The 21,015-nt window shown below is 41.8% G+C and overlaps 1 protein-coding gene across 1 annotated transcript; it reads right to left on the bottom strand.

Annotated features, from left to right (window-relative positions):
- Positions 1-296: 296 nt before the first annotated feature.
- ppp2cb (serine/threonine-protein phosphatase 2A catalytic subunit beta isoform) lies at positions 297-19,728 on the bottom strand (the record flags this gene model as incomplete). The annotated part of the gene is given in 8 exon segments (NM_001292254.1): positions 297-982; positions 2,200-2,318; positions 4,974-5,135; positions 7,863-7,952; positions 9,041-9,214; positions 11,769-11,969; positions 11,972-11,977; positions 19,421-19,728. Coding segments are annotated over 8 exon segments (927 nt in total). The 3' UTR covers positions 297-909.
- Positions 19,729-21,015: the final 1,287 nt, after the last annotated feature.

The raw sequence follows: 21,015 nt of genomic DNA, 5'->3' as shown, positions 1-21,015 counted from the left end.
TAGGTCAAATGCCACGTCAGGACTTGAACTCACATAATCTAAGGTGACACCCCAATCCGCTGTGGGGGGTGGTGCTATTCTTCAGATGAGACATTAATCCGAGGTCCCGTCTTCCTGCTTAGGTAGATCTTAAAGATCCCATGGTACTATTCAAAAAGGATAAATTCACAAGGAAATTGAAAGGTGTGGGGAAAAGAGCAGGGCAAAATGGCTTGAGCTTAAAAATTCTGCCGCTCAATTCAATTTTTTTAAAAAAAACTCAGATAATCACAGAATCATAACAATTTACGACTGATGATTTGAAGTTGTTTTATTTTTTGAAATACACCAAATAAGCTGCAAGCACTTTCATGACAAATATACAGAAATAAGGTACAGTAACACAGAACAGTGATTCAAACATTGAAAAAGGGGGGTATTTTCTCCAACACTCCAGCAGACATTCCAAGAGCCATTTCACCCTCTTTTAAACCTTCACACTATACATTCAAAATGGAGCAGGTTGTGTCTCTTTCAAAACCAAAAAATGTACTGAAACCAAATACATGCCTGATAAAACTACAACTAAAAATGTCATGACTATTGCATTTGTAGCTGTTTTAATCATACCATTTGTACATCGATATTTCACAGTCTGGATAAAACAAAATGACAAGTAACTACAAACGGTACAGCAGGCAAAAAATTTTGACTGTTGGGACTGCACAATACCGTTTCTGAAACAAATAACCACTGTCAAATTGTGCTCAAAGCTCCTAGGCATACAGATGCCTTCAGTATATGGCACATTTTGGTCCATGTTAATGCTTTGAAGTTGGACAAACCCAAATAAGTTTAGAAAAACATTTAAATATTGTTGCTTTTCTAGAGCAGGTGAACTGCTGACGTGGATGTAGTGTACAAATAAATTTACAGGAAGTAGTCTGGAGTACGGCGAGTGACGTGAGGTTCTCCACGGCGAGGTGCTGGGTCAAACTGAAGGCTGTAGAAAAAGAAAGCTTTTGTCAGCAACCCTGGAATTTTATATTTACTGTCAGTCAACAAGGGAGCCACAAACCAGTTAAAAAGTTGTGACCACATCAGCCCATACGCATGCCAAGTAGCATAGATATTTCATGAAAGCTACAAACACATCTGCTTGCTCTGAGAGAACTAGCTGAATAGTATTCTATGCTGTAAATTTCTATGATTCCACTTGCAATTTGGATTTTCAGCTTTAAGTAGGCAGCAATTTATATCTTGTTTACAAGTTGCTAATTTTTCTGCAATTAAATCTGTTTGCACCTCAACAAATCTTTGGAATTGTTGAAAATCTCAAGGAAAGCAATCTTGAAATTAATTGTAGCAAAGATTAACCAGGCAATAAGAGATGATACATTTTTTAATATTTTAAAAAGGAAAAGAAGGGAATACTTGAAAACCCTAGAACTTTCGAGTGGAAAAACTGTACAATTCAAAAATAGTCTTTTTCAGTGACATCTTATATAACCATGTTGTAGGGAGTGATTGCCTGATCTGAGCTAATTGTTAGAATGACCATGTGGGCAAGGACCTAGAGATGTACCAGAGCCTGTGAACCACCCCACAGCATGAATCACACTGTCGTTGGGAGATGCGATAGCATTTTTGAAAACTATGCTTCTGAAAGTTCTTTTAGATGACACTGACACATATTCAATTACTTTATGAAATAAATTTTCACTCAAAACCAATACATTTCACCTGAAAAGACATCTGCAATAGCATTGCCATTATTATTGTTGTTGTACTTTGTAGTTAGTCACTTTGGAGGCAGAAAATATATCAGGGCAATCTTTATTCTCATGGGATAGCCCCAAATGTGTAGTGGAAGAGCTACAGTGTATGAACACAAAGGGATTCATATGCCAGCGGGAAGAAAATTTGAAAAACAACACAAAATTGAATTTTTTTTAAAAAATGATCTTTCCTTTCCTCGTGTGACTTCAGCTGAACCAAAATATGCCTTGTCTGAATTTCTAAGAACACACGGCACAACCAAACAGTCATCATCACCTTGCTTTTCCATATTTGTACTGGGTAGGTCACAGAAAAATTGCACAAAGCAGTTTTATCCAAATTAATTATAAAAGTGGTCTAAATAACAAAGAAATTATGCAATAAGAAATCTTTATATCTAGCTTTTTTAAAAAATGTATTTATACTTATTATTATACTTACAAAGAATACTTCAGCGTGTCATCCAGCTCCATAATAGCAGCCTGGTTACCACAGCGGTAACAATAGTTTGGTGCACTGAATATTGTTACCACATTTCTATCATGGCACCAGTTATATCCCTAGGGCAAAACACAAACAGCTTAGCATTGTGCAACCTAGTTTAATTATTCAGAGTACAAAGGTGCTAGTATTAATTTCACACAATTCTCAGCATTATCTCCAGAATGCTTGTTATAAATGACTCACACGGTCACCACTCCCTTAAACTTCACCCCATGATAAGTTTGCACGAAGGTTTTCTAAATTTATATCTCAACAACGTGACAAGGCACCATATCAAATGCAAGGATTAATATTTTATCTCATACTTAAAAAGAAAATATCAACTTTCTTTCAATTCTCACCAACCCTAAAAAGACTGATTCAAGATGTGACAACCTCACACAAGTGAAAAAGCATTTTAATTTCACCTACAAAATACAGTTAATTCACCTTACAATATATTTTGCGAAGTGCTTTGAGACGTCTCAACGACATAAGGCGCTATATCAAATGTAAGGATTATTATTATCATTGGCAGCTATTTTAGAAACACCCATAATTTGACTTCAGAAATTCGAAGTGCTGCCCCAGGATGAGAATTATTTTTCACGTGGGAACCTCAAATCACAACAAAAATGTTCCTTACTTTTTAGGACTTATCAATAGCAGTGTCTGCTACTGCAGTAGCAGACTTCATCCAGTTAGTACCTGTGCCATACAAACAAACAGACCCTAGGCCTGATTCCCTGGTCTGTGTTGAGTTGGCTAATCTTAGATGACGTGACTGCAAGGATGCTACACTTGTCTGCCACATCTTAGATAGTTAGAGGGAAAGGTACAATGAAGTTTATGATCAACTGCTATTTAGCTAGCAGTTCGACCATCACTTGAAAAGGACCAAGCATGGCTTTGATGTCCCCATTGTCAAATAGCCAGGACATAAGCAATTAAGATATATCAGAGGACATCCAGACATGGAATTCTAGTATTAATAATAAATATTATAATAACCTTTTTATTTAATACAGTGCCTTTCATATTGGGAAGGCACCTCAAAGCACTTCACAGGATACACTGTAAAGTAGAGTGACTGTGTATTTTTTGTGGGCAAACCTGGTAACTAATTTGCACACAACAATGTCCCACAAACAGCTGTAAAATGGATGAACAATTTTATCTGGAGGATTGTTGGCCAGGACACTGGGAGAAACTCCCTTCTCTTTCCAAATAGTGCAATGGGATTGTTAACGTCCATCTGGACTAGCAGAGAGGACTGGTTTAACATCATTACAGTGTTTGTTAGCATTGGTGTGTCATCTTACACCAGTTGAGTTCCAAGTCCCAAGGTGACTTAAACCCAGGATCTTCTGACAGAGATGAAAGTGATACCAACGGAGTCAGGCCTGCACACCATGCCAGAATGTATTAACTGGACTGAGAACTGAATAAAGAAAACAGATAAGACATTTCTATTATAAAAACAGAAGTCGCTGGGAACACACAGCCGGTCAGGCAGCATCTATGGAGAGAAGAAAATGAGTTAACGGTCCAGGTTGATGACCTCCCAGCGACTTCTGTTTTTATTTCAGATTATCAGCATCTGCAGTATTTTGCCTTTTAAGAAGTTTCTATTGGTTCCTTGACAGTGTAAAAAAACTTAGCAGCCACACATATATAAATGGATGTATGACTGGACGAACTTTTTTTAAAAGTACTGCCCCTTATTTTCTGTGGCCCATCAAACTAAATGCATGTGTTCTTTTTAAGAAAAACTTGGAAGTTTTATACATTTCATAAAAAGCATCTTTCAACAGACACAAGAATAATTTGCTGCTTGTGAACAATTTGATTACATGTCTACCTGCTTCACTAGTTATGATGTTGTGCCACAATTTAGCAAAACACCTATAAATAGAATACTTTTGGGGGATCAGTCAATAGTTTTACATGCGGAAATTGCAACACACGCACAAGAGTACTCAAACAAAACTAGCAAGAGCTTCACATTTGCATAAAACTTCTGTTTCGCTGAAATGAAGTATACACTCTTCCCACAGATAGAACATGTTCACCTAATCCCAGAAAGCATTAGGTGCAGATTAGCAAGAGCCAAGGCATGGGACCCAAGAATGTTAACTGGGGTTCCACCAGCTGAAACTGCACAGCTTGTTTTGCAAACACTGACTGGCAAGTTTCCACTTCTCCAGCTAGAGACAACTTACCCGTTAGACACTCTAGAGACTGGTCTTCTTTTGCACATCTTGCTAATGAATCGTACTGGTTGTTCTGTAATCAACAGTGTCTTGGAGTACTGCAGACATGCGTGGTTCAGGAACTGGACTACTGATTTCATCAGAAGATCAACTTGATATGCCATTGCCAAGCATCGTGGAACAAACTCAGCCCAAAGAAATCCCCATTTCCCTCCCTCCCCCGCAAAAGTATAGTCATGAGTGGGTTAAGACAACTGATAAGCACAGGTTTGATTGGAGTCTTTGCTAGCTGGATAGCAGGGAGCAGGAACCTCTCACAAGCCACTCGGTGAGCAGCAGAATAGCATGAAGTGAGTAGCTGAGCATCATTATGCTCATAACCTGAACACACACATCCACCTACTGAGTAGCATACTTAAGTCTTCAAGGCAGAACTTGAATTTATTTTAATACTATTTCAGTTTTTAAGTGTAACACAGTTGTATTCACAGGACGATGGGATGGTTGTATCTGCCATACCTCCATTACAAGCTGATGAGCCCGAGAAACCAGAGTGAGGCCATTCGCATGGTTAAAGGTTTCGGAAATGTCTTGACCAAAAGTGTATCCTGCACCTCGAGGAGAAATCCCCCAACCACCACGATCATCCGGGTCTGACCAGAGCAGATCACACATTGGACCCTGATTTATAAACAGAATAAAACAGATGCATGTAAATTTACAGAGCTAAAATCTTCATTACAGTATCAACATTTCCTCAGAAAGAATTGCACCCTCCGTCCCACCATCGGAGGTCGAGCTTTCAGCTACCACACCCTGAAACTCTGGAATACTCTCCCTTAATCCCTCCGCCTTGCCCCCTCTCTCCCCTTTTTCAAATTCACCTGAAAACTTTCCTCTCCAACTGTGCTTACAGCCACCTCCCCCACCCCATCCAAAACCCTGGCTCAGATTCAGGCTCCGCCACTGTTAAGCCTCTGAGATATTACCCTGCATGGAGGTTGCTATATAAGTGTAAATTATTGTTGTGGGTATCTAAAATCCATAATATGAAAAACTCATTTTCAAACCAGTTGAATACACAATATTCAGAGCTAATGAAACATTAGAATCCTAGTATTTGGAACTGGAATTCGTAGTAGTGCTTAGTCAATATCAGAAACACAAAAACTTAGTTTCATTGCAAGCAAACGTTTTCTTAGGTCCCAATAATTAATTCATTTTCTATACAAGCAATTAAAATTATTGACCAAAATCATATTTAGAACAAAAGGGCTCTTCTCTAAAAGAAGTGAATCTTTATTGCAATGTAATCTTCTGAATGAAAGTAAACAATACAGCTACGGTTTCCAGGAAACCAGTTTAAAGCATCTCTAGTCACGTGATCATTTTAACCTTGTTAACCCTGGGTTAAAATGATCATGAAATTACAGATGCTTTAAAACAGGTTTCCTGGAAATAGTCGCCTCATCTCCACATCAATAAAACTATTGGAGTCCTGTAGCTTAATGGTTAGAACACTCGCCTCTCACAAGCAAGTTTCCTTACTCCAAACTCCTGTTTACCTACTAAGTAGGAACCCGGTTGCTAGTCGATTGTCTGATCGTTTTTCTGGGGGTAATAATCCATACAAAATAAAAATAAATTTTAAAATAATATTAATATTAAATTGATCACTTCAATTCACGACTGTTTGTGTGACACTGCTGTGCTCAATTGGTTGCCATGTTTCACCCACAAAATATACAGTGAATTCATTTGACAGTATATTCTGTAAAGCGTTTTGAGACGTCTCGAAGACGTAATAAGCCGCTATATCAAAACAAGGGTTATTGCTGCTATAACCCTCATTACTATAGTACTTTTTAAGCAGTTACTGTATTGATAATTTGCCTGTGTTTATAGTTTGCCTGTTTGGGTTGATGTTAAAGATACCATAGCTCTATTCAAAAAGAGAAAGTAATTTCTCCTCGTGTTCTGGCCAATAATTTTCCAGATAAAATTCATTTACTTTTTGGTTGTTTGTGGGAGTGGAATTGTTGTGTACAAATTGGCTGCCGCATTTACTTACAAAATAGTCACTACACTTCATAAGAATGTCTGTTCTTGAAACTTCTTCCTAGCATGAAAAGTGCTATATAAAACGCAAGAATGATTAGAAATGAAATTTCTGGTGTACTGACTATTGCATATTACTTTGAAAACTGTATACTTCAGATATAACCCTATAATCCAATAAACTCAGCTTCCCTGATCATCTTGTAGGTAAAGGTATTCCTTGGTGCAGTACTTGGCCATGCAGCTAGAAGGATGTAACATTAAACTCCGGTCTGTGCTGAGTCAGTGGATACTAGCCAAGGCTACAGTGTTTCTGGGTTAGGGAGGGGAAGATCAATCCGGTTCCCTATTGGATAAAGGCGCTGCTAGATGGTGTGTGTATGTTCAGATATTAGATGAGGCAGGAGGCTCAATTGTGATGTCCCCACAGACTAATGGTGTAAATGTATCCACTGTCAAGGTTCAAACAAGATTGATGGGCGCTTGGGTTGGTTGACGTATTAAATATCTACCTGCACTAGTGGAACCATGTTTCAATAGGAATCAAACTCTTTCAAGAAACAAAATCTAATAAATTACTTAAAGACATCAAAGCATGACTTATTACTTTTGTTTTGGAAGTTACAAGTACTGCAAACTAAATTGTTCTGTAATCATTTAACTTTCCTGAAATAAATCTGAAATCACGCGGGATGCGCCTGAGCACTTAACAGTAATGCAGCACAATACTGAATCGGGGGTAGAGAGGTGACTGTGTAAGCACGGTCGAAGAGGAAGTTTTCAGCCGTGAAGTGAAAGAGGGGAAGGCGGGGGCAAGACGGAGGGATTGAAGGAGAGAGTTTCAAAGCTTCGGGGATGTAGTGGCTGAAGACAAGGCCACTGATAGTGGAGCGGAAGGCATAAGTGGAGGCAGCAGGCAATGGAGTGGGGAAAAAGCAAGTCAGAGAGGTGCAGTGCGTAAAGGGGCAGTTGGAGGCAGGCAATGTGACAAAGGTGGATGGAGGAAAGTAGTCTTGGTTAGGGACCAGATGTGGGGGAAGAAGGTCAGCTGGAGGTCAAACCCGACACCCGGGTTACGTACAGGTTTGGTTCAGTAAGTCTTAGGGAAAAGCTTTCAAACATCTCAAACACGTGATAAGACGCTATATCAAATGCAAGGATTATTATTATAAATTTGCGGTCATCCAAGCCTTGATGTCTGACAGACAAGCTGACAGCAATGGACCTGGAGTCACAGCTGATTGAAAAATGGATAGCAGATTATAATAGTATACATTGTATTGAAATCATCCTCTCTTCTACCCTTCCCCAAAGAAAACAATCAGTGCTACAAGGTGCAACAATTCTGACCTCGTGTGGAACTTCTTGTAGGCGATCCAAGGCTCGAATATGATCCAATGTGTCTATGGATGGAGACAGACCACCGTGAAGACAGAAAATCTGTGGACAGCAAGTCACCAGTAAGTAAAAAGCATACACACACCCATGCTGAAATAATACTCACTCACATACACCACCTTATCCCATTGAACACGATATACACTATCCCCCCAACCCCCCAAAAAGCAAAACACATCACACAAACTGAACACTGCATATTTTGAATACAAACCTGAACAAGGACATATACGCATCACTCACATGCCAAAAAAGGATATTTACAAATCGAATGTACTAATACCAAAAATGATCCCACAGCTCTAAATATACAACTGCACCTGTGAAATGTTGAACTATTAGAAAATATACATTATACAAAAGGACCCCCACCCCATTAAAAAAAGAAGCCTGAGATCTCAGCAAAATACAACCCATATCTTATATCAAACTTCTGTTAAAAGACAGAATGAATAGCAATACAGAAAAGCTCCAAATTAATTGGGAAACTTCCAATTTTCTGGCTGCAAGGAAAAGACTGATCGGGGTCACTGATGTGAAAAACACATTACTATATTGCTCAGTCATTAAGCTGCTTTCTGTATCTATACAGTTAGAACTGGACTTGCTTAAATACAACAGCTCCAAGTCAAGCAAGTTATATAGTGGTCCAGTAGCACAGCACATCAGTACTAATGTTGTCCCATGGAGTGCCAGAACACAGCTTCAAGCTTACACAGATTAGTGTGTATAATGAGTTGCCCTGCTGGATAACCTGCTGCAAAACCCCAAATTTGGGCCCAGCAAGACAGAGGACAGACCCAATAAGAATTACAAGATCTCAAAGGACTGTTGCCAAAGAGAGGAAAATCGGGAGACTTCAGCAAAACAGCAGAAGTCTGTGTACCCTGCAGGCTTGCTAGGACTGGAGTCCCTGCAGAGGGACTAACAGGCCCAGAAGGCATGGTTTTGAACCTACTGTGAGCTTGAGTTAGGAATTGCTTGAGTACGGACATCTAGCAATCGTTTCAAACCATACTTCAGTTTAGATCATTTAAAGTTCTTGTTTTCAAGTTAAACAATGGCTGATTTCACCCGTACACTTCTACCATACCAACTATTGTTACAACATACTTAAGACCTCTACTCACTTGTCCATCCACTAAGGCTGTCAATGGAAGATAATCAAAGAGATCTGTGAAGTATTTCCAGACACTGGCATTTCCATATTTCCTTAGGCATTCATCGTAAAAACCATAAACTTGTGTGATCTGTCTGCTTTCATGGTTTCCTCGCAGTATTGTGATACGCTCTCGATATCGGACCTGCATTTAATAAATAAATAAGCATTAATTTTCATAAAACATTCACAACAGTCGTATATTAAAGTAAGTTCTAGCAACTGGACATGGACAAGCATAGTAGCCATCAGAAACCTAATTTATGGCACGAGTTAATTGAGACCTTAGTTTAAAAATAGTTTGGATTTCTAAAAACATTCTAAGTTGTTTAAAGTATGTAAATCAAAACACTATTATCCACATACTATACAAGAAAAGTAGATTCCATATGCTGCATGAAAACCACATCATCACAGTTTGACGTTTTCCCTTTTAGCCTTCACCTATCTATTTACAAATAATATCAGTTAGCTTATAACGGCCTGCTCCCTTAGGACACGAGTTCTTCTCAGATAGACCAGTTGAAACATTTACGTTTGATATGGCTGCTACAGTTATGTGAATAAATGTGACAAAGCTCTCATGCATTTCATGCTGAGCTGCTTACCAGGAACCTCACGTAGAGTTTCTGGTACCTGCCATCCACTTAGCGAGGGCTCAAACCTTCGCTCGTTAGATGCCAAATAATCAACTGGTGACTATCCTGGAAGGAGGGGAGAAAGAGGCAAGCGCAGTCTTCTTGAACTGGCTCCAAGGTGACATTCTTGGCAACAGAATGTTGGGAATCGATTCAATCCTCTGAAGCAATCTCTATAGTCTGGTTTCTGAGCCAGGTAAATCCACAGTATTCAAAGCCACTGCTGATGACAGCCAAACCAGCCTGGTTCCCCAGCAGGATTTGGATGGACATACAAGTGACAGGGACTCTTCCCAGTTAGCTCCCGTTAACTCTGCAAACCAAAGCCCTAACAGGTAGCTGGACAAGCCCTAGCTGGAAAAGCAGCAGAAAAGCTTGCCAGACAGTGCTTTCAATGGCAAGTTACGCGGTTTTAGCTGGCTAAATTCCAGCAGTACCGCAACACATACTCTGGGGTCCACAAGCCTTGGATCTTGTCAACCTGTGCTAACTGTGACTCCGGTGGAGTCCTGTAGCTCAGTGGTTAGAGCACTCGCTTTGCAAGCGAGAGACCCGAGTTCAATTCCAGGCAGAGCGAGACCTTGGGCAAGTTTCCTTACTCCACACGCCTAATAATAATCCCTCCAAAACAAAAAACAATAATAAATTGGTCATTTTCAATCTACGATTGTTTGTGGGACATTGCTGTGCGCAATTGGCTGCCGCGTTCGCCCACAAATATACAGTCAATTCACTTTACATTGTGTTCTGTGAAGCTCTTTGGGACGTCCTCCCGACGTGAAAGGCGCTATATCAAATGCAAGGATTATTATTATTATTATTATTATTATAATAAATACTCTATAGAATTAAGTAACCAGAACACATCTTTTTGGGGAGATGGTGCACATTCATTTCCAAACATGGGAATTTTCATGTAAAGATGGCATGGAAATTTCAGTCTGGTTTGAATACTCTTAAGCACCATGATGGGTTTCTCTATGCGTCAGTCATTTGACTGACAAGATATTTTTTTAATTAAAGTAATGTTGAGTTCCCGGACCAATTGAAACAGCAAATGACAGTAAACATTCCAGTGCCGGGCAGAGTCCAGGCAGTGAAGCCAGAGATTTGATAACTAAACTAGTTGATATAGAAGAGACAAGGTAAGGACAAAATTGGGTGGGGAGTGGGGTTTGGAGGGGAGGTAGAAAGGAAGAAGAGGATCCAGGAATGAACAAATTCCAGAGGCATTTGAAGATAAGGGCGACGATCTTAAAGCTGATCTTTTGGTGGTTAGGAAGCCAGTGGAGCTGAACAAGTATTCATGCGAGTCTACTGCAAGGAATATGGCAGGCAGAGTTCAAAATGATCTGTAGATTAGGGAGGATATCACTGGGGATGGTGGTGAACAGGAAAACACGAAATTAGCTGAGTGGGTAGCAGCGAGGACTGAGGGTCGCAGAAGATAGCAGAGAAGGGTTGGACAAGGCGCAAAGACATTTAAAGGCAAGTACAAGAATCCAAAAAGTTGATCCAGAGGGGAATGCGGAGCTAGTGGAACTGGACAAGGATGGGAGTGATGGGCTAGTGGAGCCTAGTGCGAGAAAGAATGCAGGCTGCAAAGAAAGGGATGATCTGGAGCTTGTGAATGGCAGAGGTTGGCTTGCTGACAAGTAAAAGTGACTAAGCTGTAAATGAGGGTTTCAGCAATGTTGGGGGCTGATGTGGTGCAGAGGCAGGCAATGTTGTGGAGATGGAGCAAAGCGGACTTGGTCAGAGTCGATTTATTTATCTGCATTTCCAAGTCTCCAATTCTGTTTTCGGTTACATTCTCGATAATTTTATTTTCAGCTCTAGTTCTGATCCAAAGCTTTCAAAAATGGTGAGAAGTGAGAATTATCCAAGTTTTGGTACAATAAAAATCAGGACATTTCCCATTGTTGTAACCGGACAGAAACAATATTAATTGAACAGCATTTTGATTGGCAGTTATCCACTGGCTTTTTTAACAAAAGAAGTTAATGTGTTCCAGGATAAGACTCAATCAAAAATCAAAAAGTTGCAAGTAATATATCCTACCTTTAGTGCTACAAGTAGCGTGACAGTCTCAACAGAGTAGTAACCTCGATCAACATAATCTCCCATGAATAGATAATTGGTGTCTGGAGATCTGCCTCCAATTCTGAACAGCTCCATGAGATCATGAAACTGTCCATGGACATCCCCACATACTGTGACTGGGCATCGAACTTCTTGAACATTAGATTCTTTTGTAAGAATTCCTTCGCCTGTAGGGAAAAAAAGGGGAAAAAATTACTAAAATAAGTAAAGGTTATATCCACTGCATGTTTGGGTTGTATTAATAATCCCTCCATTTGATATAGCCCCTACAACTTTCAGACATTTGAAAGAGCTTCACAGGTGATTGCGGTCAAGTAAGGCGACTATTTTTAGGCAAAACACAACAGCAATCAGCAGACAGAAAGATTCCGCAAACAGCCATGAGGTGAATGACCTAGTTATCTGGAGGACTATTGGCCAGAATATTGGGAGAAACTCCCTTTTCTATTTGAATACTCTGTGGTATCTTTAACATCAAATTGAAGAGACAGATGGGATCTCAGTTTAACATTTCATTTGAAGGACAACACCTTTGACAATGCAGTGCTTCAATAGTACTGAAGTACTGGCATGAACCGTGATGACCCTGACCCAGAAGTGACTGAGCAAATCTATTCTGTAGTCCTTACCATTTAATTCTTAATTAAAAATAGTTCCAATATTGTAATACTTCTTATTGTATACTGACAAATAACTTCTGAAGGTCTATAGAAGCAAGTAACCACATATAGTAGTTCTCTTGAAGAACTGTTAATAACATGAGTCATTAGGAGCAGTACAGCAACAATTACCAACAGATTACATTATTTTGAGTCACATGCAATACAACAAACACAATCATGCTGTAGGAAACCTGCACTTTAAGCCGATACACTTTAACTCTGAGCCAAAATGATTCCTCTACATGCTTTTAATTCACAGTTAGGTCACTCTCATCAGTACTACCATCAGCACCCAAGTGTTGAACTCAAAATGTTCTTTCCAGACTAGTTCGGAAAAACAAGACCAATAAAATTGAATATATTGCAGGCTACAATGCAGGTGTGCAAAGATTTCACATACTACACATTCAACTTAGCTGGAATTTGAGCAACATTTCAGTCAGGTTCAATTGTGAAAGATGCTAACTGTTCATTACAAACCATGACATAGCAATTTGATAATCCCATCATTATAATCGGTCCAGGACAATTTTGAATATAATAAATCTACTGCAATACTAATTACAGATTATACATCTGGAGCCGAACAATGTAAAAACTCAGCAATTACTTTAAATCACTCCTGCAAGGTTTAGCATACCAATCAATACATGAATGAAAATCCATTTATTTTAAAATATGAAATGAAAAGACCTTTTATAGACTCTCTGTTTAGCAAAGATGGATTTGCAACACCCTTCATTGCTGCTGTTAATACTGTTCCATTATGAGCAAACATGAGCCACTTAAGCAGATGGAATCAACATTCAAAAACATACAATGAATGCACAGAAGCCAATTTAAAATTTTTTTGCTCTCCAATTCTTATTCTGACTCTCTCTTCTGTATGCATTTGTCTCTCTCTCTTTATGTGTGTGTCTCTCTGTCTGTCTGTGTATGTCTCCCTCTGTGTGTGTGACGGTAGTGGCCCCAAGATGCAGGAGGTGGTGATTTCCATTATGAAAGGCTTATTTTTTTCTTTTACATTCCCAACAGCTGGGCATCTTCACATAGAAACCAATCATCATGCTTAAAATTATCCAAACCAAACAGAATTCCACCATCCCACCTACATATTGAAATTCTTTGTTTGGAATGGAATGCCAAAGGGATTCTCCAGAGGCATCTCCCCAGAGGGATGCATGCTGTTTATCCAGTTGCAGAGTATAAGGTGAAGGCTGGCAAGAATCATAGTTGGGGACCCCAGAGCGTGTGTTGGCATATACTGCTGGAGTTTAACCAATATTGTTTGCTATTAAACAACAACAACATGCATTTATATGGCAGCCCTCACACAGGATAGCGTCCCAGAGAGCTGCAGGCAAGCTTCTCCAGCTAGGACCACCTTGCCCATTACGGCTTTGGCTTGCATGGTTAATGTGAGCTGGTGGGAAGAATCCCTGCCTCCAGTGACCTATCTGGCCCTACATACCCTACCAATGAGCCAGGCTGGCTGGTCTATTAGCAGTGCCCTGGAATACTGCCGACCCGCCTGACTCAAGAACTGGATTACTGAGTCCATCACAGAGGGTTGACTTAATTTTGACATTCTATTTGCAAACATGTCACCTCGTTTCCAGTTTAGCTCCAAAAAGATCCTGATTAACTTTAACAAGGAAGATGACCAGAAAGTTAGAAACTTAACATGTGGGGAATCAAAGGAGTGAGTTCACACTCACTCCACTATCTTTACACACTCCACTATCGTAGCTCAGAGCATTGGTGTGTTTCTATTTACTTTCCCAGCAGGCACCAGTTACGGCTTTGCAATTTTAATCGTTGTATCCTCTTCACAATGAGCACATATCAGATAGCTGGAGAAGTAGAATAAGATAATGTACCCGGACTGTACAATACAATTTGCATTTATATAGTGTTTTTCACATCGGAAGGACGTCTTAAAAGTGCTTGATACTCCTGGCTGGTCACCTCAGGCTATTTTTGGAGGACAACATCTGGCAACCATCCAGTGGAGTATCCTCCAGAGAGGTTGTTTCTAAAAAGCACATAAGTTATTTAGGATCTGAACTGTATGGCTCGCCAGTTATCAAACCGTCCAAGAACACAACCTAACCTGTTGGTACCATGGAGATGTTCACTCATTCACTCAGAAAACCCGAGGTCAACTGAATTTCTTGCACTTTGGCTCACTTAACTGACATAGCTTCCTATGCAGGCTACCCTGAAGACTTCCTGGGGTCCATAATTCTGGTTTTGAGACAGCTAGAGGGGGGCACAACTGAGAGAACCAGAGTTGTGTTGTGCCCTGAATGGATAAGACAGAAACATAATCACTGAGAATATTAATGCATCTTGCAGCAAGTCCTCTAATTACAAAAGATAAAATTGCTACTTAGCTGTTTACACTGCTTTAAATAGCAATATATAAACTATTAGTTACTGATCAAATTACAGGGTTTGTAGAAACTCAGGGGCAATGAAGTGTTTCAACTTTTTGCTTCCAATGCAATGGAACAGTTCCAAAACTAAATGAACCATGGAGCCAAGTGCTCAATTACTAACATTGTGTAGGCACACACAATGGCACATTCTTCAAGTTGGCCAACCTTACCAGATGCATTTACCACAAGTTGACTACTCTGCTTTTTTTTAAAAATCAGAAAATGAACATCTTGGAGCAGGGAAACAAAAATATGTTCCAGACCCCCAAAGACTATGACCTTCCACAAACGTAGGTAGTGTGATTGATTAGTGGGGGGAGGGGTAGTATCTTAACCTGTTCACCTGATACAATAATGATAGTATCCTTACATTTCATTCACTTCAGGAGAATGTCTCAAAAAGCTTCACAGACCAACTATAGTGACTGTGTATTTTGTAGCCAAATGTGATAGCCAATTTCCACGCAGCGATGCCCCACAAACAGCCACAAAGTGAATGATTAGTTTTATTTGGGGGATTGTTGGTCAGGACACTGGGAGAAACTCCTTTCTCTTACAAAACAGTGCCATGGCTCTTTAACGTCCACATGAATGTGCAGATGGGACCTCAGTTGAACTTCTCATCCGAAGGACGGTACCTCCAACAATACAGCAATCTCCAGCGCTGCACTGGAGTGTCAGGCGAGACGATAGAGGATTAGATTCACCAAATATGCAATGTGCCAAACTGGTTTGTAATCTGAATTCTACCAATGCAGTCAGCAATAGCCATGACAAGTTTAACTTTCTGCTCAACGTACAGGCCCACACAATGAATTTTATTGCACATGTCCTTCCTCTTAATAAGCAACACTGAAAATGCTACACTATAATAAATACTGTGATACGTTGAGACTTCCAACATGGAATTAAAGATGATCATTATGTTGCCAATGAACATAGTAGCACTATTCTCATTAGGTGATTTGAGATGGCATAAATGCACTGCCTTTATAAAGACAATGCACAGGATTAAATGGGGAGATACAAAATCAGAGCCTTCAAGGGTTCACTTTATATTTTAATTAACTGTTTTCAAAGTATTCGTCATAAATCCCTCTTTCTTTGAAAACCACGGAACATAATACCAATCACTGCAAACCAAACCACTAACAGGTAGGATGGTTGTAGCTGGGACATTTGATAAATATTGCAATGGTAAGCTACAAGATCTAGTCAAAACTCCAATGCACATTCTGGGTTTCCCAAGCCATGGCTCTTGCCAATTTACACCTAGTACTTTGCAGCATACAACAAATTACCTTTCACACCAGGAAGATATTTTCAAAGTACTTCACAGAACCGACTGGGAGACCATGCTGCAGGTGACAGGAAGGAGACCTAAGAAGGTAAAGGTAGCCAAAAACAAAATCGAAGAAATGGATATAAAGATAGATTTTGAAGGCAGGAGGAGGCAAAACAGAGGGACTTTTGAATAGATTTTAGAATGTGGGTAGAATGGCCAAAGGCTCACCAAATGCTGGCAAGGCCGAATATTGGGAGTGGCTAAGGCAGTAGGATACACAAGACTATGAAGCCAAATTATGTGAGGACAAGAAGATTGAATTCAAACTTCTGAAAGATTGGGAGCTGAGCTAGGACGAAGGTGATAGGCTTGGGGAGCCTAGTGCAGAAGAGGTCGTGGGTTGCACAGTTCTAGATGGCCTGCAGCTTTGTAAGAAGTACTCGGGAGTCTAGCGAGTAGGGCATTTAAATAATACAGCCCGGAGGTGATGATGAGGAAAGGCAGAGCTAGTGAGAGCTTGGATGCAATGTTCGAAGGAATAATTGGGCTAAGGAATATCAGGGGTGCACTCCATTCCCAACAAAGGAAAGTTCCAATATATAGATGGAAATGTCTGGATTGGATATCCTAAACATGGTGAAATGGTGATCCTTGCTCCCCCCTATCTCTGCAACCTCCTAAACCACCCCTACCATTTTGCCCGCTCTGGCCTGCTTCACACAGCCCCTAACCTCGCTCCCCCACCAGTGACTTGGCAGTGACTCTGCCACTCTGCCCCCACCCTCTGGAACTCCATCCCGCAGTCCCTCCGCCTCGCCCCCTCCCTTGCCACCTTCAAGACCCATCTCAAGACCCTGCTCTTCGACCATGCTTTCAATCACCCTGCTTCAACCGCTGCTCTCCACCCTCCCCTATCCCAACCCCCAGCTCGGGTTTGAAACTCTGACTGTCCAGCACCTTGTGACGTCCTCCCAACGTAAAAAGTGACATACAAATGTAATTTTGTTGTTGTTGATAGGTTTGGCACTCATCAGAACAACCAAGCTGACCAAATAAATAAATACCATTCACACATATACTTTGCTTCCTTACGGAGACCATTGTAATGGGACATCATATATGGTCCGCACTTTACATACATCTGCTTCTTGAACCAGTCATCTCACAAATTTCTTCTACTTCCTCATTGATCTCAATGCTTTCCAGTTACCAGGTTACCATGAAACTATCGTACACTTGAAAAGGTTATTTCTCCCATGCGGTTTATTCTCTAAAAATATTATTCTGTTGTTCACAACCCTTCGCAAGAGCCATCACCCCCCTAGAGCACAAAACCCCTTAACCTCTAACTTAATAGTTCCCTGGAACAATACAAAAAGCTGTTTCCAACTATTCTAGCAATGCAACAAAGACTCACTATTCCGTTATGCTAATAATAGTATAATTCAAAGGAAAAAGAACTATTATCTGACACTGAGTTTGTATCAAAAATCAATTGTCATCCTCTGAATTGATTAATGCATTTTTAACTGGGAATGGAGGAATAGGGGTCAACACTTGGCTCTCAGACAGAAGGTCGTTGGACTTTCAACTCAGTCTCTAGGCTGACACTCCAATGCAGTACTGGTGGAGGTGAAGACTTTCAGCTGAGATGCTAATATCCCATCTATCTTTTGTGTGAAAGTTAAAGACCATTCTATCAAAAAGAACAGGAAGTTTCTCTCAGTGGGTCCTGACCAACAATCCCCCAAATAAAATGACCCTGGGACACAAAGTATCTGGTAGAAAAGCATGCCGGACAAATTGCACACAGCAATGTCCCACAAATAGCCATGAAATGAATGATCAATTTAATTTGGGCGAGTGTTGGCCAGGTCATCACAAGAAACTCCCTTCACTGGGCAGCTAAAAACAAATACAAACTTAAATGCCAGCAATAAGTGTAATGGAAAAGAGGGTCAAGTCAATGACAAGTTAATGCGTAAAAATAATGACTGCACCTAAAATAAACACAAATTATAGAGTGCAAGGCTTCTAGATCATCTAGTCTATTTTAAAGTCCCAATGTGTTTAATGGGAAATTAATTTGAAAATGTTTTTAACACTTAAATAAAACACATATACCCCTTTTTTACATCTCATCAATACATAGATGTAGCAAATATGTATAGACAATATAGCTAAGATACTCTTGTCACAGACCATTTCTGGAAAAGTATATAATTTTCTAATAATAACCTTAATTTGACAGCGCTGCATTTTTGAATCCGAGTCTAAATAGGAAGGACTTCTGAAAAGCACAATGGTTCCACAATTATAGGATATGTGGATATTAATCTTTCTACCTGTATGATTCGGCATGAACTCGCAATCTTTTTTTCCACAAATGGACTTCCAGGAGGCGAAAATGGCTTGGTGATATGTCAACATACAGTCAGGAGCCTGTATACTGGCTGCATATATAATAAAACACGTTATGCAAGCACTTCTCTTCCTCCTCACCCCCACCCCAACACAGAATGACGTAACTCCTAAAACTGCTTCAGTACAACCATCGACCGGTTGGTTACGTGTGACGGGGCACAATCTATGCCCCAAAATCAGTCGCCAATCAAGAAACCGATAGATATATAGATATGTAGTGAGAGAGAGCTCGATGGAGAGAGAGCGATGACAGACACAGATAGATGGGCAGTCAGAAGCCGCGGGAGGGGGAGGAGAGACGTGAGCAACGTGGTCTCACTATGTGGCAGCGCCGAGGCGGTGCGGCGCTCGCAGTGGCAGTGGCGCACTATTTAGCAGCCGCCGCTCAGGCTCCGGGCCTAAAAGATGGCGGCACCACCACCACCATCATCACCACCGCGCAACACACACCGCCCCCTCCTCCTCTCTCTTACATACACACACACCGAGAGAGAGGGAGAGACTCGCTGACTGATAAAAGACCGTTTCCAGTCAAACTAAAACACAAGGCACGCCCGGGGCCGGGTGGCTGGCTGGGGCCCGCCCGGGGCTGACCGGGTGGCTGGGGCCCGCCCCGGGCCGGGTGGCTGGCTGGGGCCCGCCCGGGGCTGACCGGGTGGCTGGCTGGGGCCCGCCCGGGGCTGACCGGGTGGCTGGCTGGGGCCCGCCCGGGGCCGGGTGGCTGGGGCCCGCCCGGGGCCGGGTGGCTGGCTGGGGCCCGCCCGGGGCCGGGTGGCTGGGGCCCACTCACTCACTCACCTTCTCACACAGGGTCCTCACTTGGTTCTCGTTCAGCTGCTTACACTCGTTCAACTGCTCGATCCACTGGTCCAACTCTTTGGTGAACGTTTTGTCCTCCATCTCGTGCGTCGCCCGGAGCAGAAGCGGGAGAGAGGGAGGCTGACTGGTTAGCTGACTGGTTGGTTGGTTGGTTAGTTAGTTAGTTGGCGGGGTGGCCGGGCAGCTGCTGCTCGGTGCTCACTGAGGGCCGTTTGTCGGGGAGCCGCTCCGACCCGCCGCCGCCGCCGACTCGCCCTCTGGACGCTGAGGGACTGCGCTTGCGCAGTGATAGCGGTGGCGAAGGAGGAGAGACGCCGCGCGCGCAGCCGCCGGACGGTTGGCCCAGAACCAACCTCCCGGGTTTGGGCGGCTCTCACGCCCACTTGGGCGGCATTTTCGTGCTATTCGCTGCGCTCGCGTGGAAACCAAAGAGAGCACAGCTTTGGGCGGGTCCCTCATTTTTTAAACATTTTTTAAAAAAACTTTCACACAGCCCTGCAGGAAAAACAACGGCTTTTGGGGTTTCCCTTTTGAAAACGTTTCCTTACAGTTTCGAAAGCCTTACACCTTAAATTGGGGCCCACTCCTGTTACCCTTTTTTATATAGCAAATCGCAGTCCAGTGTTGGGCTATTTTCCAGCCCCACTTTGGGCTACAAACGCACGATGTGGCCTTCGGTTGGAAGGCGCGCGGCGGTTTGAATGGCGGCGGGAGCGCGGGCCCGACGGAGGGCGCGAGAGAGACGCCGAGTCAGGAAGGTGTTCCTCGCAGTTTCGTGGCCGTTCATCCCTCAAATAAAATGTCTCCTCAACCTGTGCGGCGGCGCCCGCAACACACACACAGTCAGTTCATTTCACAGTATATTCTGTGAAGCGTTTGGAGACGTCTCGACAATGTGATCCAAATGGTCCGTCAAACGCGAGGATTGTTTATAAAAATGATTAGTGTTTGAGGTGCGGCCCATACAACGACTTGTGTTTATATAGTGCCCATCACACAGGACAGTCAGTGTCTCAGCACAGCACCGGGCGGTGTGGGGGGGAGAGGAGGGTCTTCAGCTGTGGTGTAAAGATGGATGGAGGGAGTGAACGGGTGTCCTCACTCACTCACTCACTCACTCACTCACCGGGAGTTCCGGTGATTGGCGGTGTAACTGCTGATGTCAAAATGGGTCAACGAGTTTCTCGGGTAGTTTTTGGGCGGTTGCTGTAAAGTGTAGTGACTGTCCGGGTCGGCAAATACCACAACCATTTTGCACTTTAGCAAAGTTCCCCCAAACAGCCGTGAAGGGAAAGTCCAATTCATCCGGAAGATTTTTGTCGAGGAGAAACTCCCTCCTTTTTTTTGAAATAGTTATAAGACCTTCAAGGTTGTCTGAACAGGCAGACGAGATCCAATATCAAAGTGATTTTTTAAAAAAAATCATTTTGTATAACTTCAGTTATCCACGACTTTGCAGTCTTTTAGTGTCCTGTCCACATTTTAGAAATAAGCAGTTGGTTATCAGCAAATAATAATGCTTAGTATATGCTGCAATTTTGCGATCTAATTTGCAGCGATTTCTAATAGGATTT

The sequence above is a fragment of the Callorhinchus milii genome, unplaced genomic scaffold (genome assembly GCF_018977255.1).
Source record: "Callorhinchus milii isolate IMCB2004 unplaced genomic scaffold, IMCB_Cmil_1.0 Scaffold1, whole genome shotgun sequence".
In the NCBI taxonomy this organism is placed as follows: domain Eukaryota; kingdom Metazoa; phylum Chordata; class Chondrichthyes; order Chimaeriformes; family Callorhinchidae; genus Callorhinchus; species Callorhinchus milii.
The sequence above is the reverse complement of the archived record's forward strand: the minus strand, read 5'-3'. Positions and strand labels throughout refer to the sequence as shown.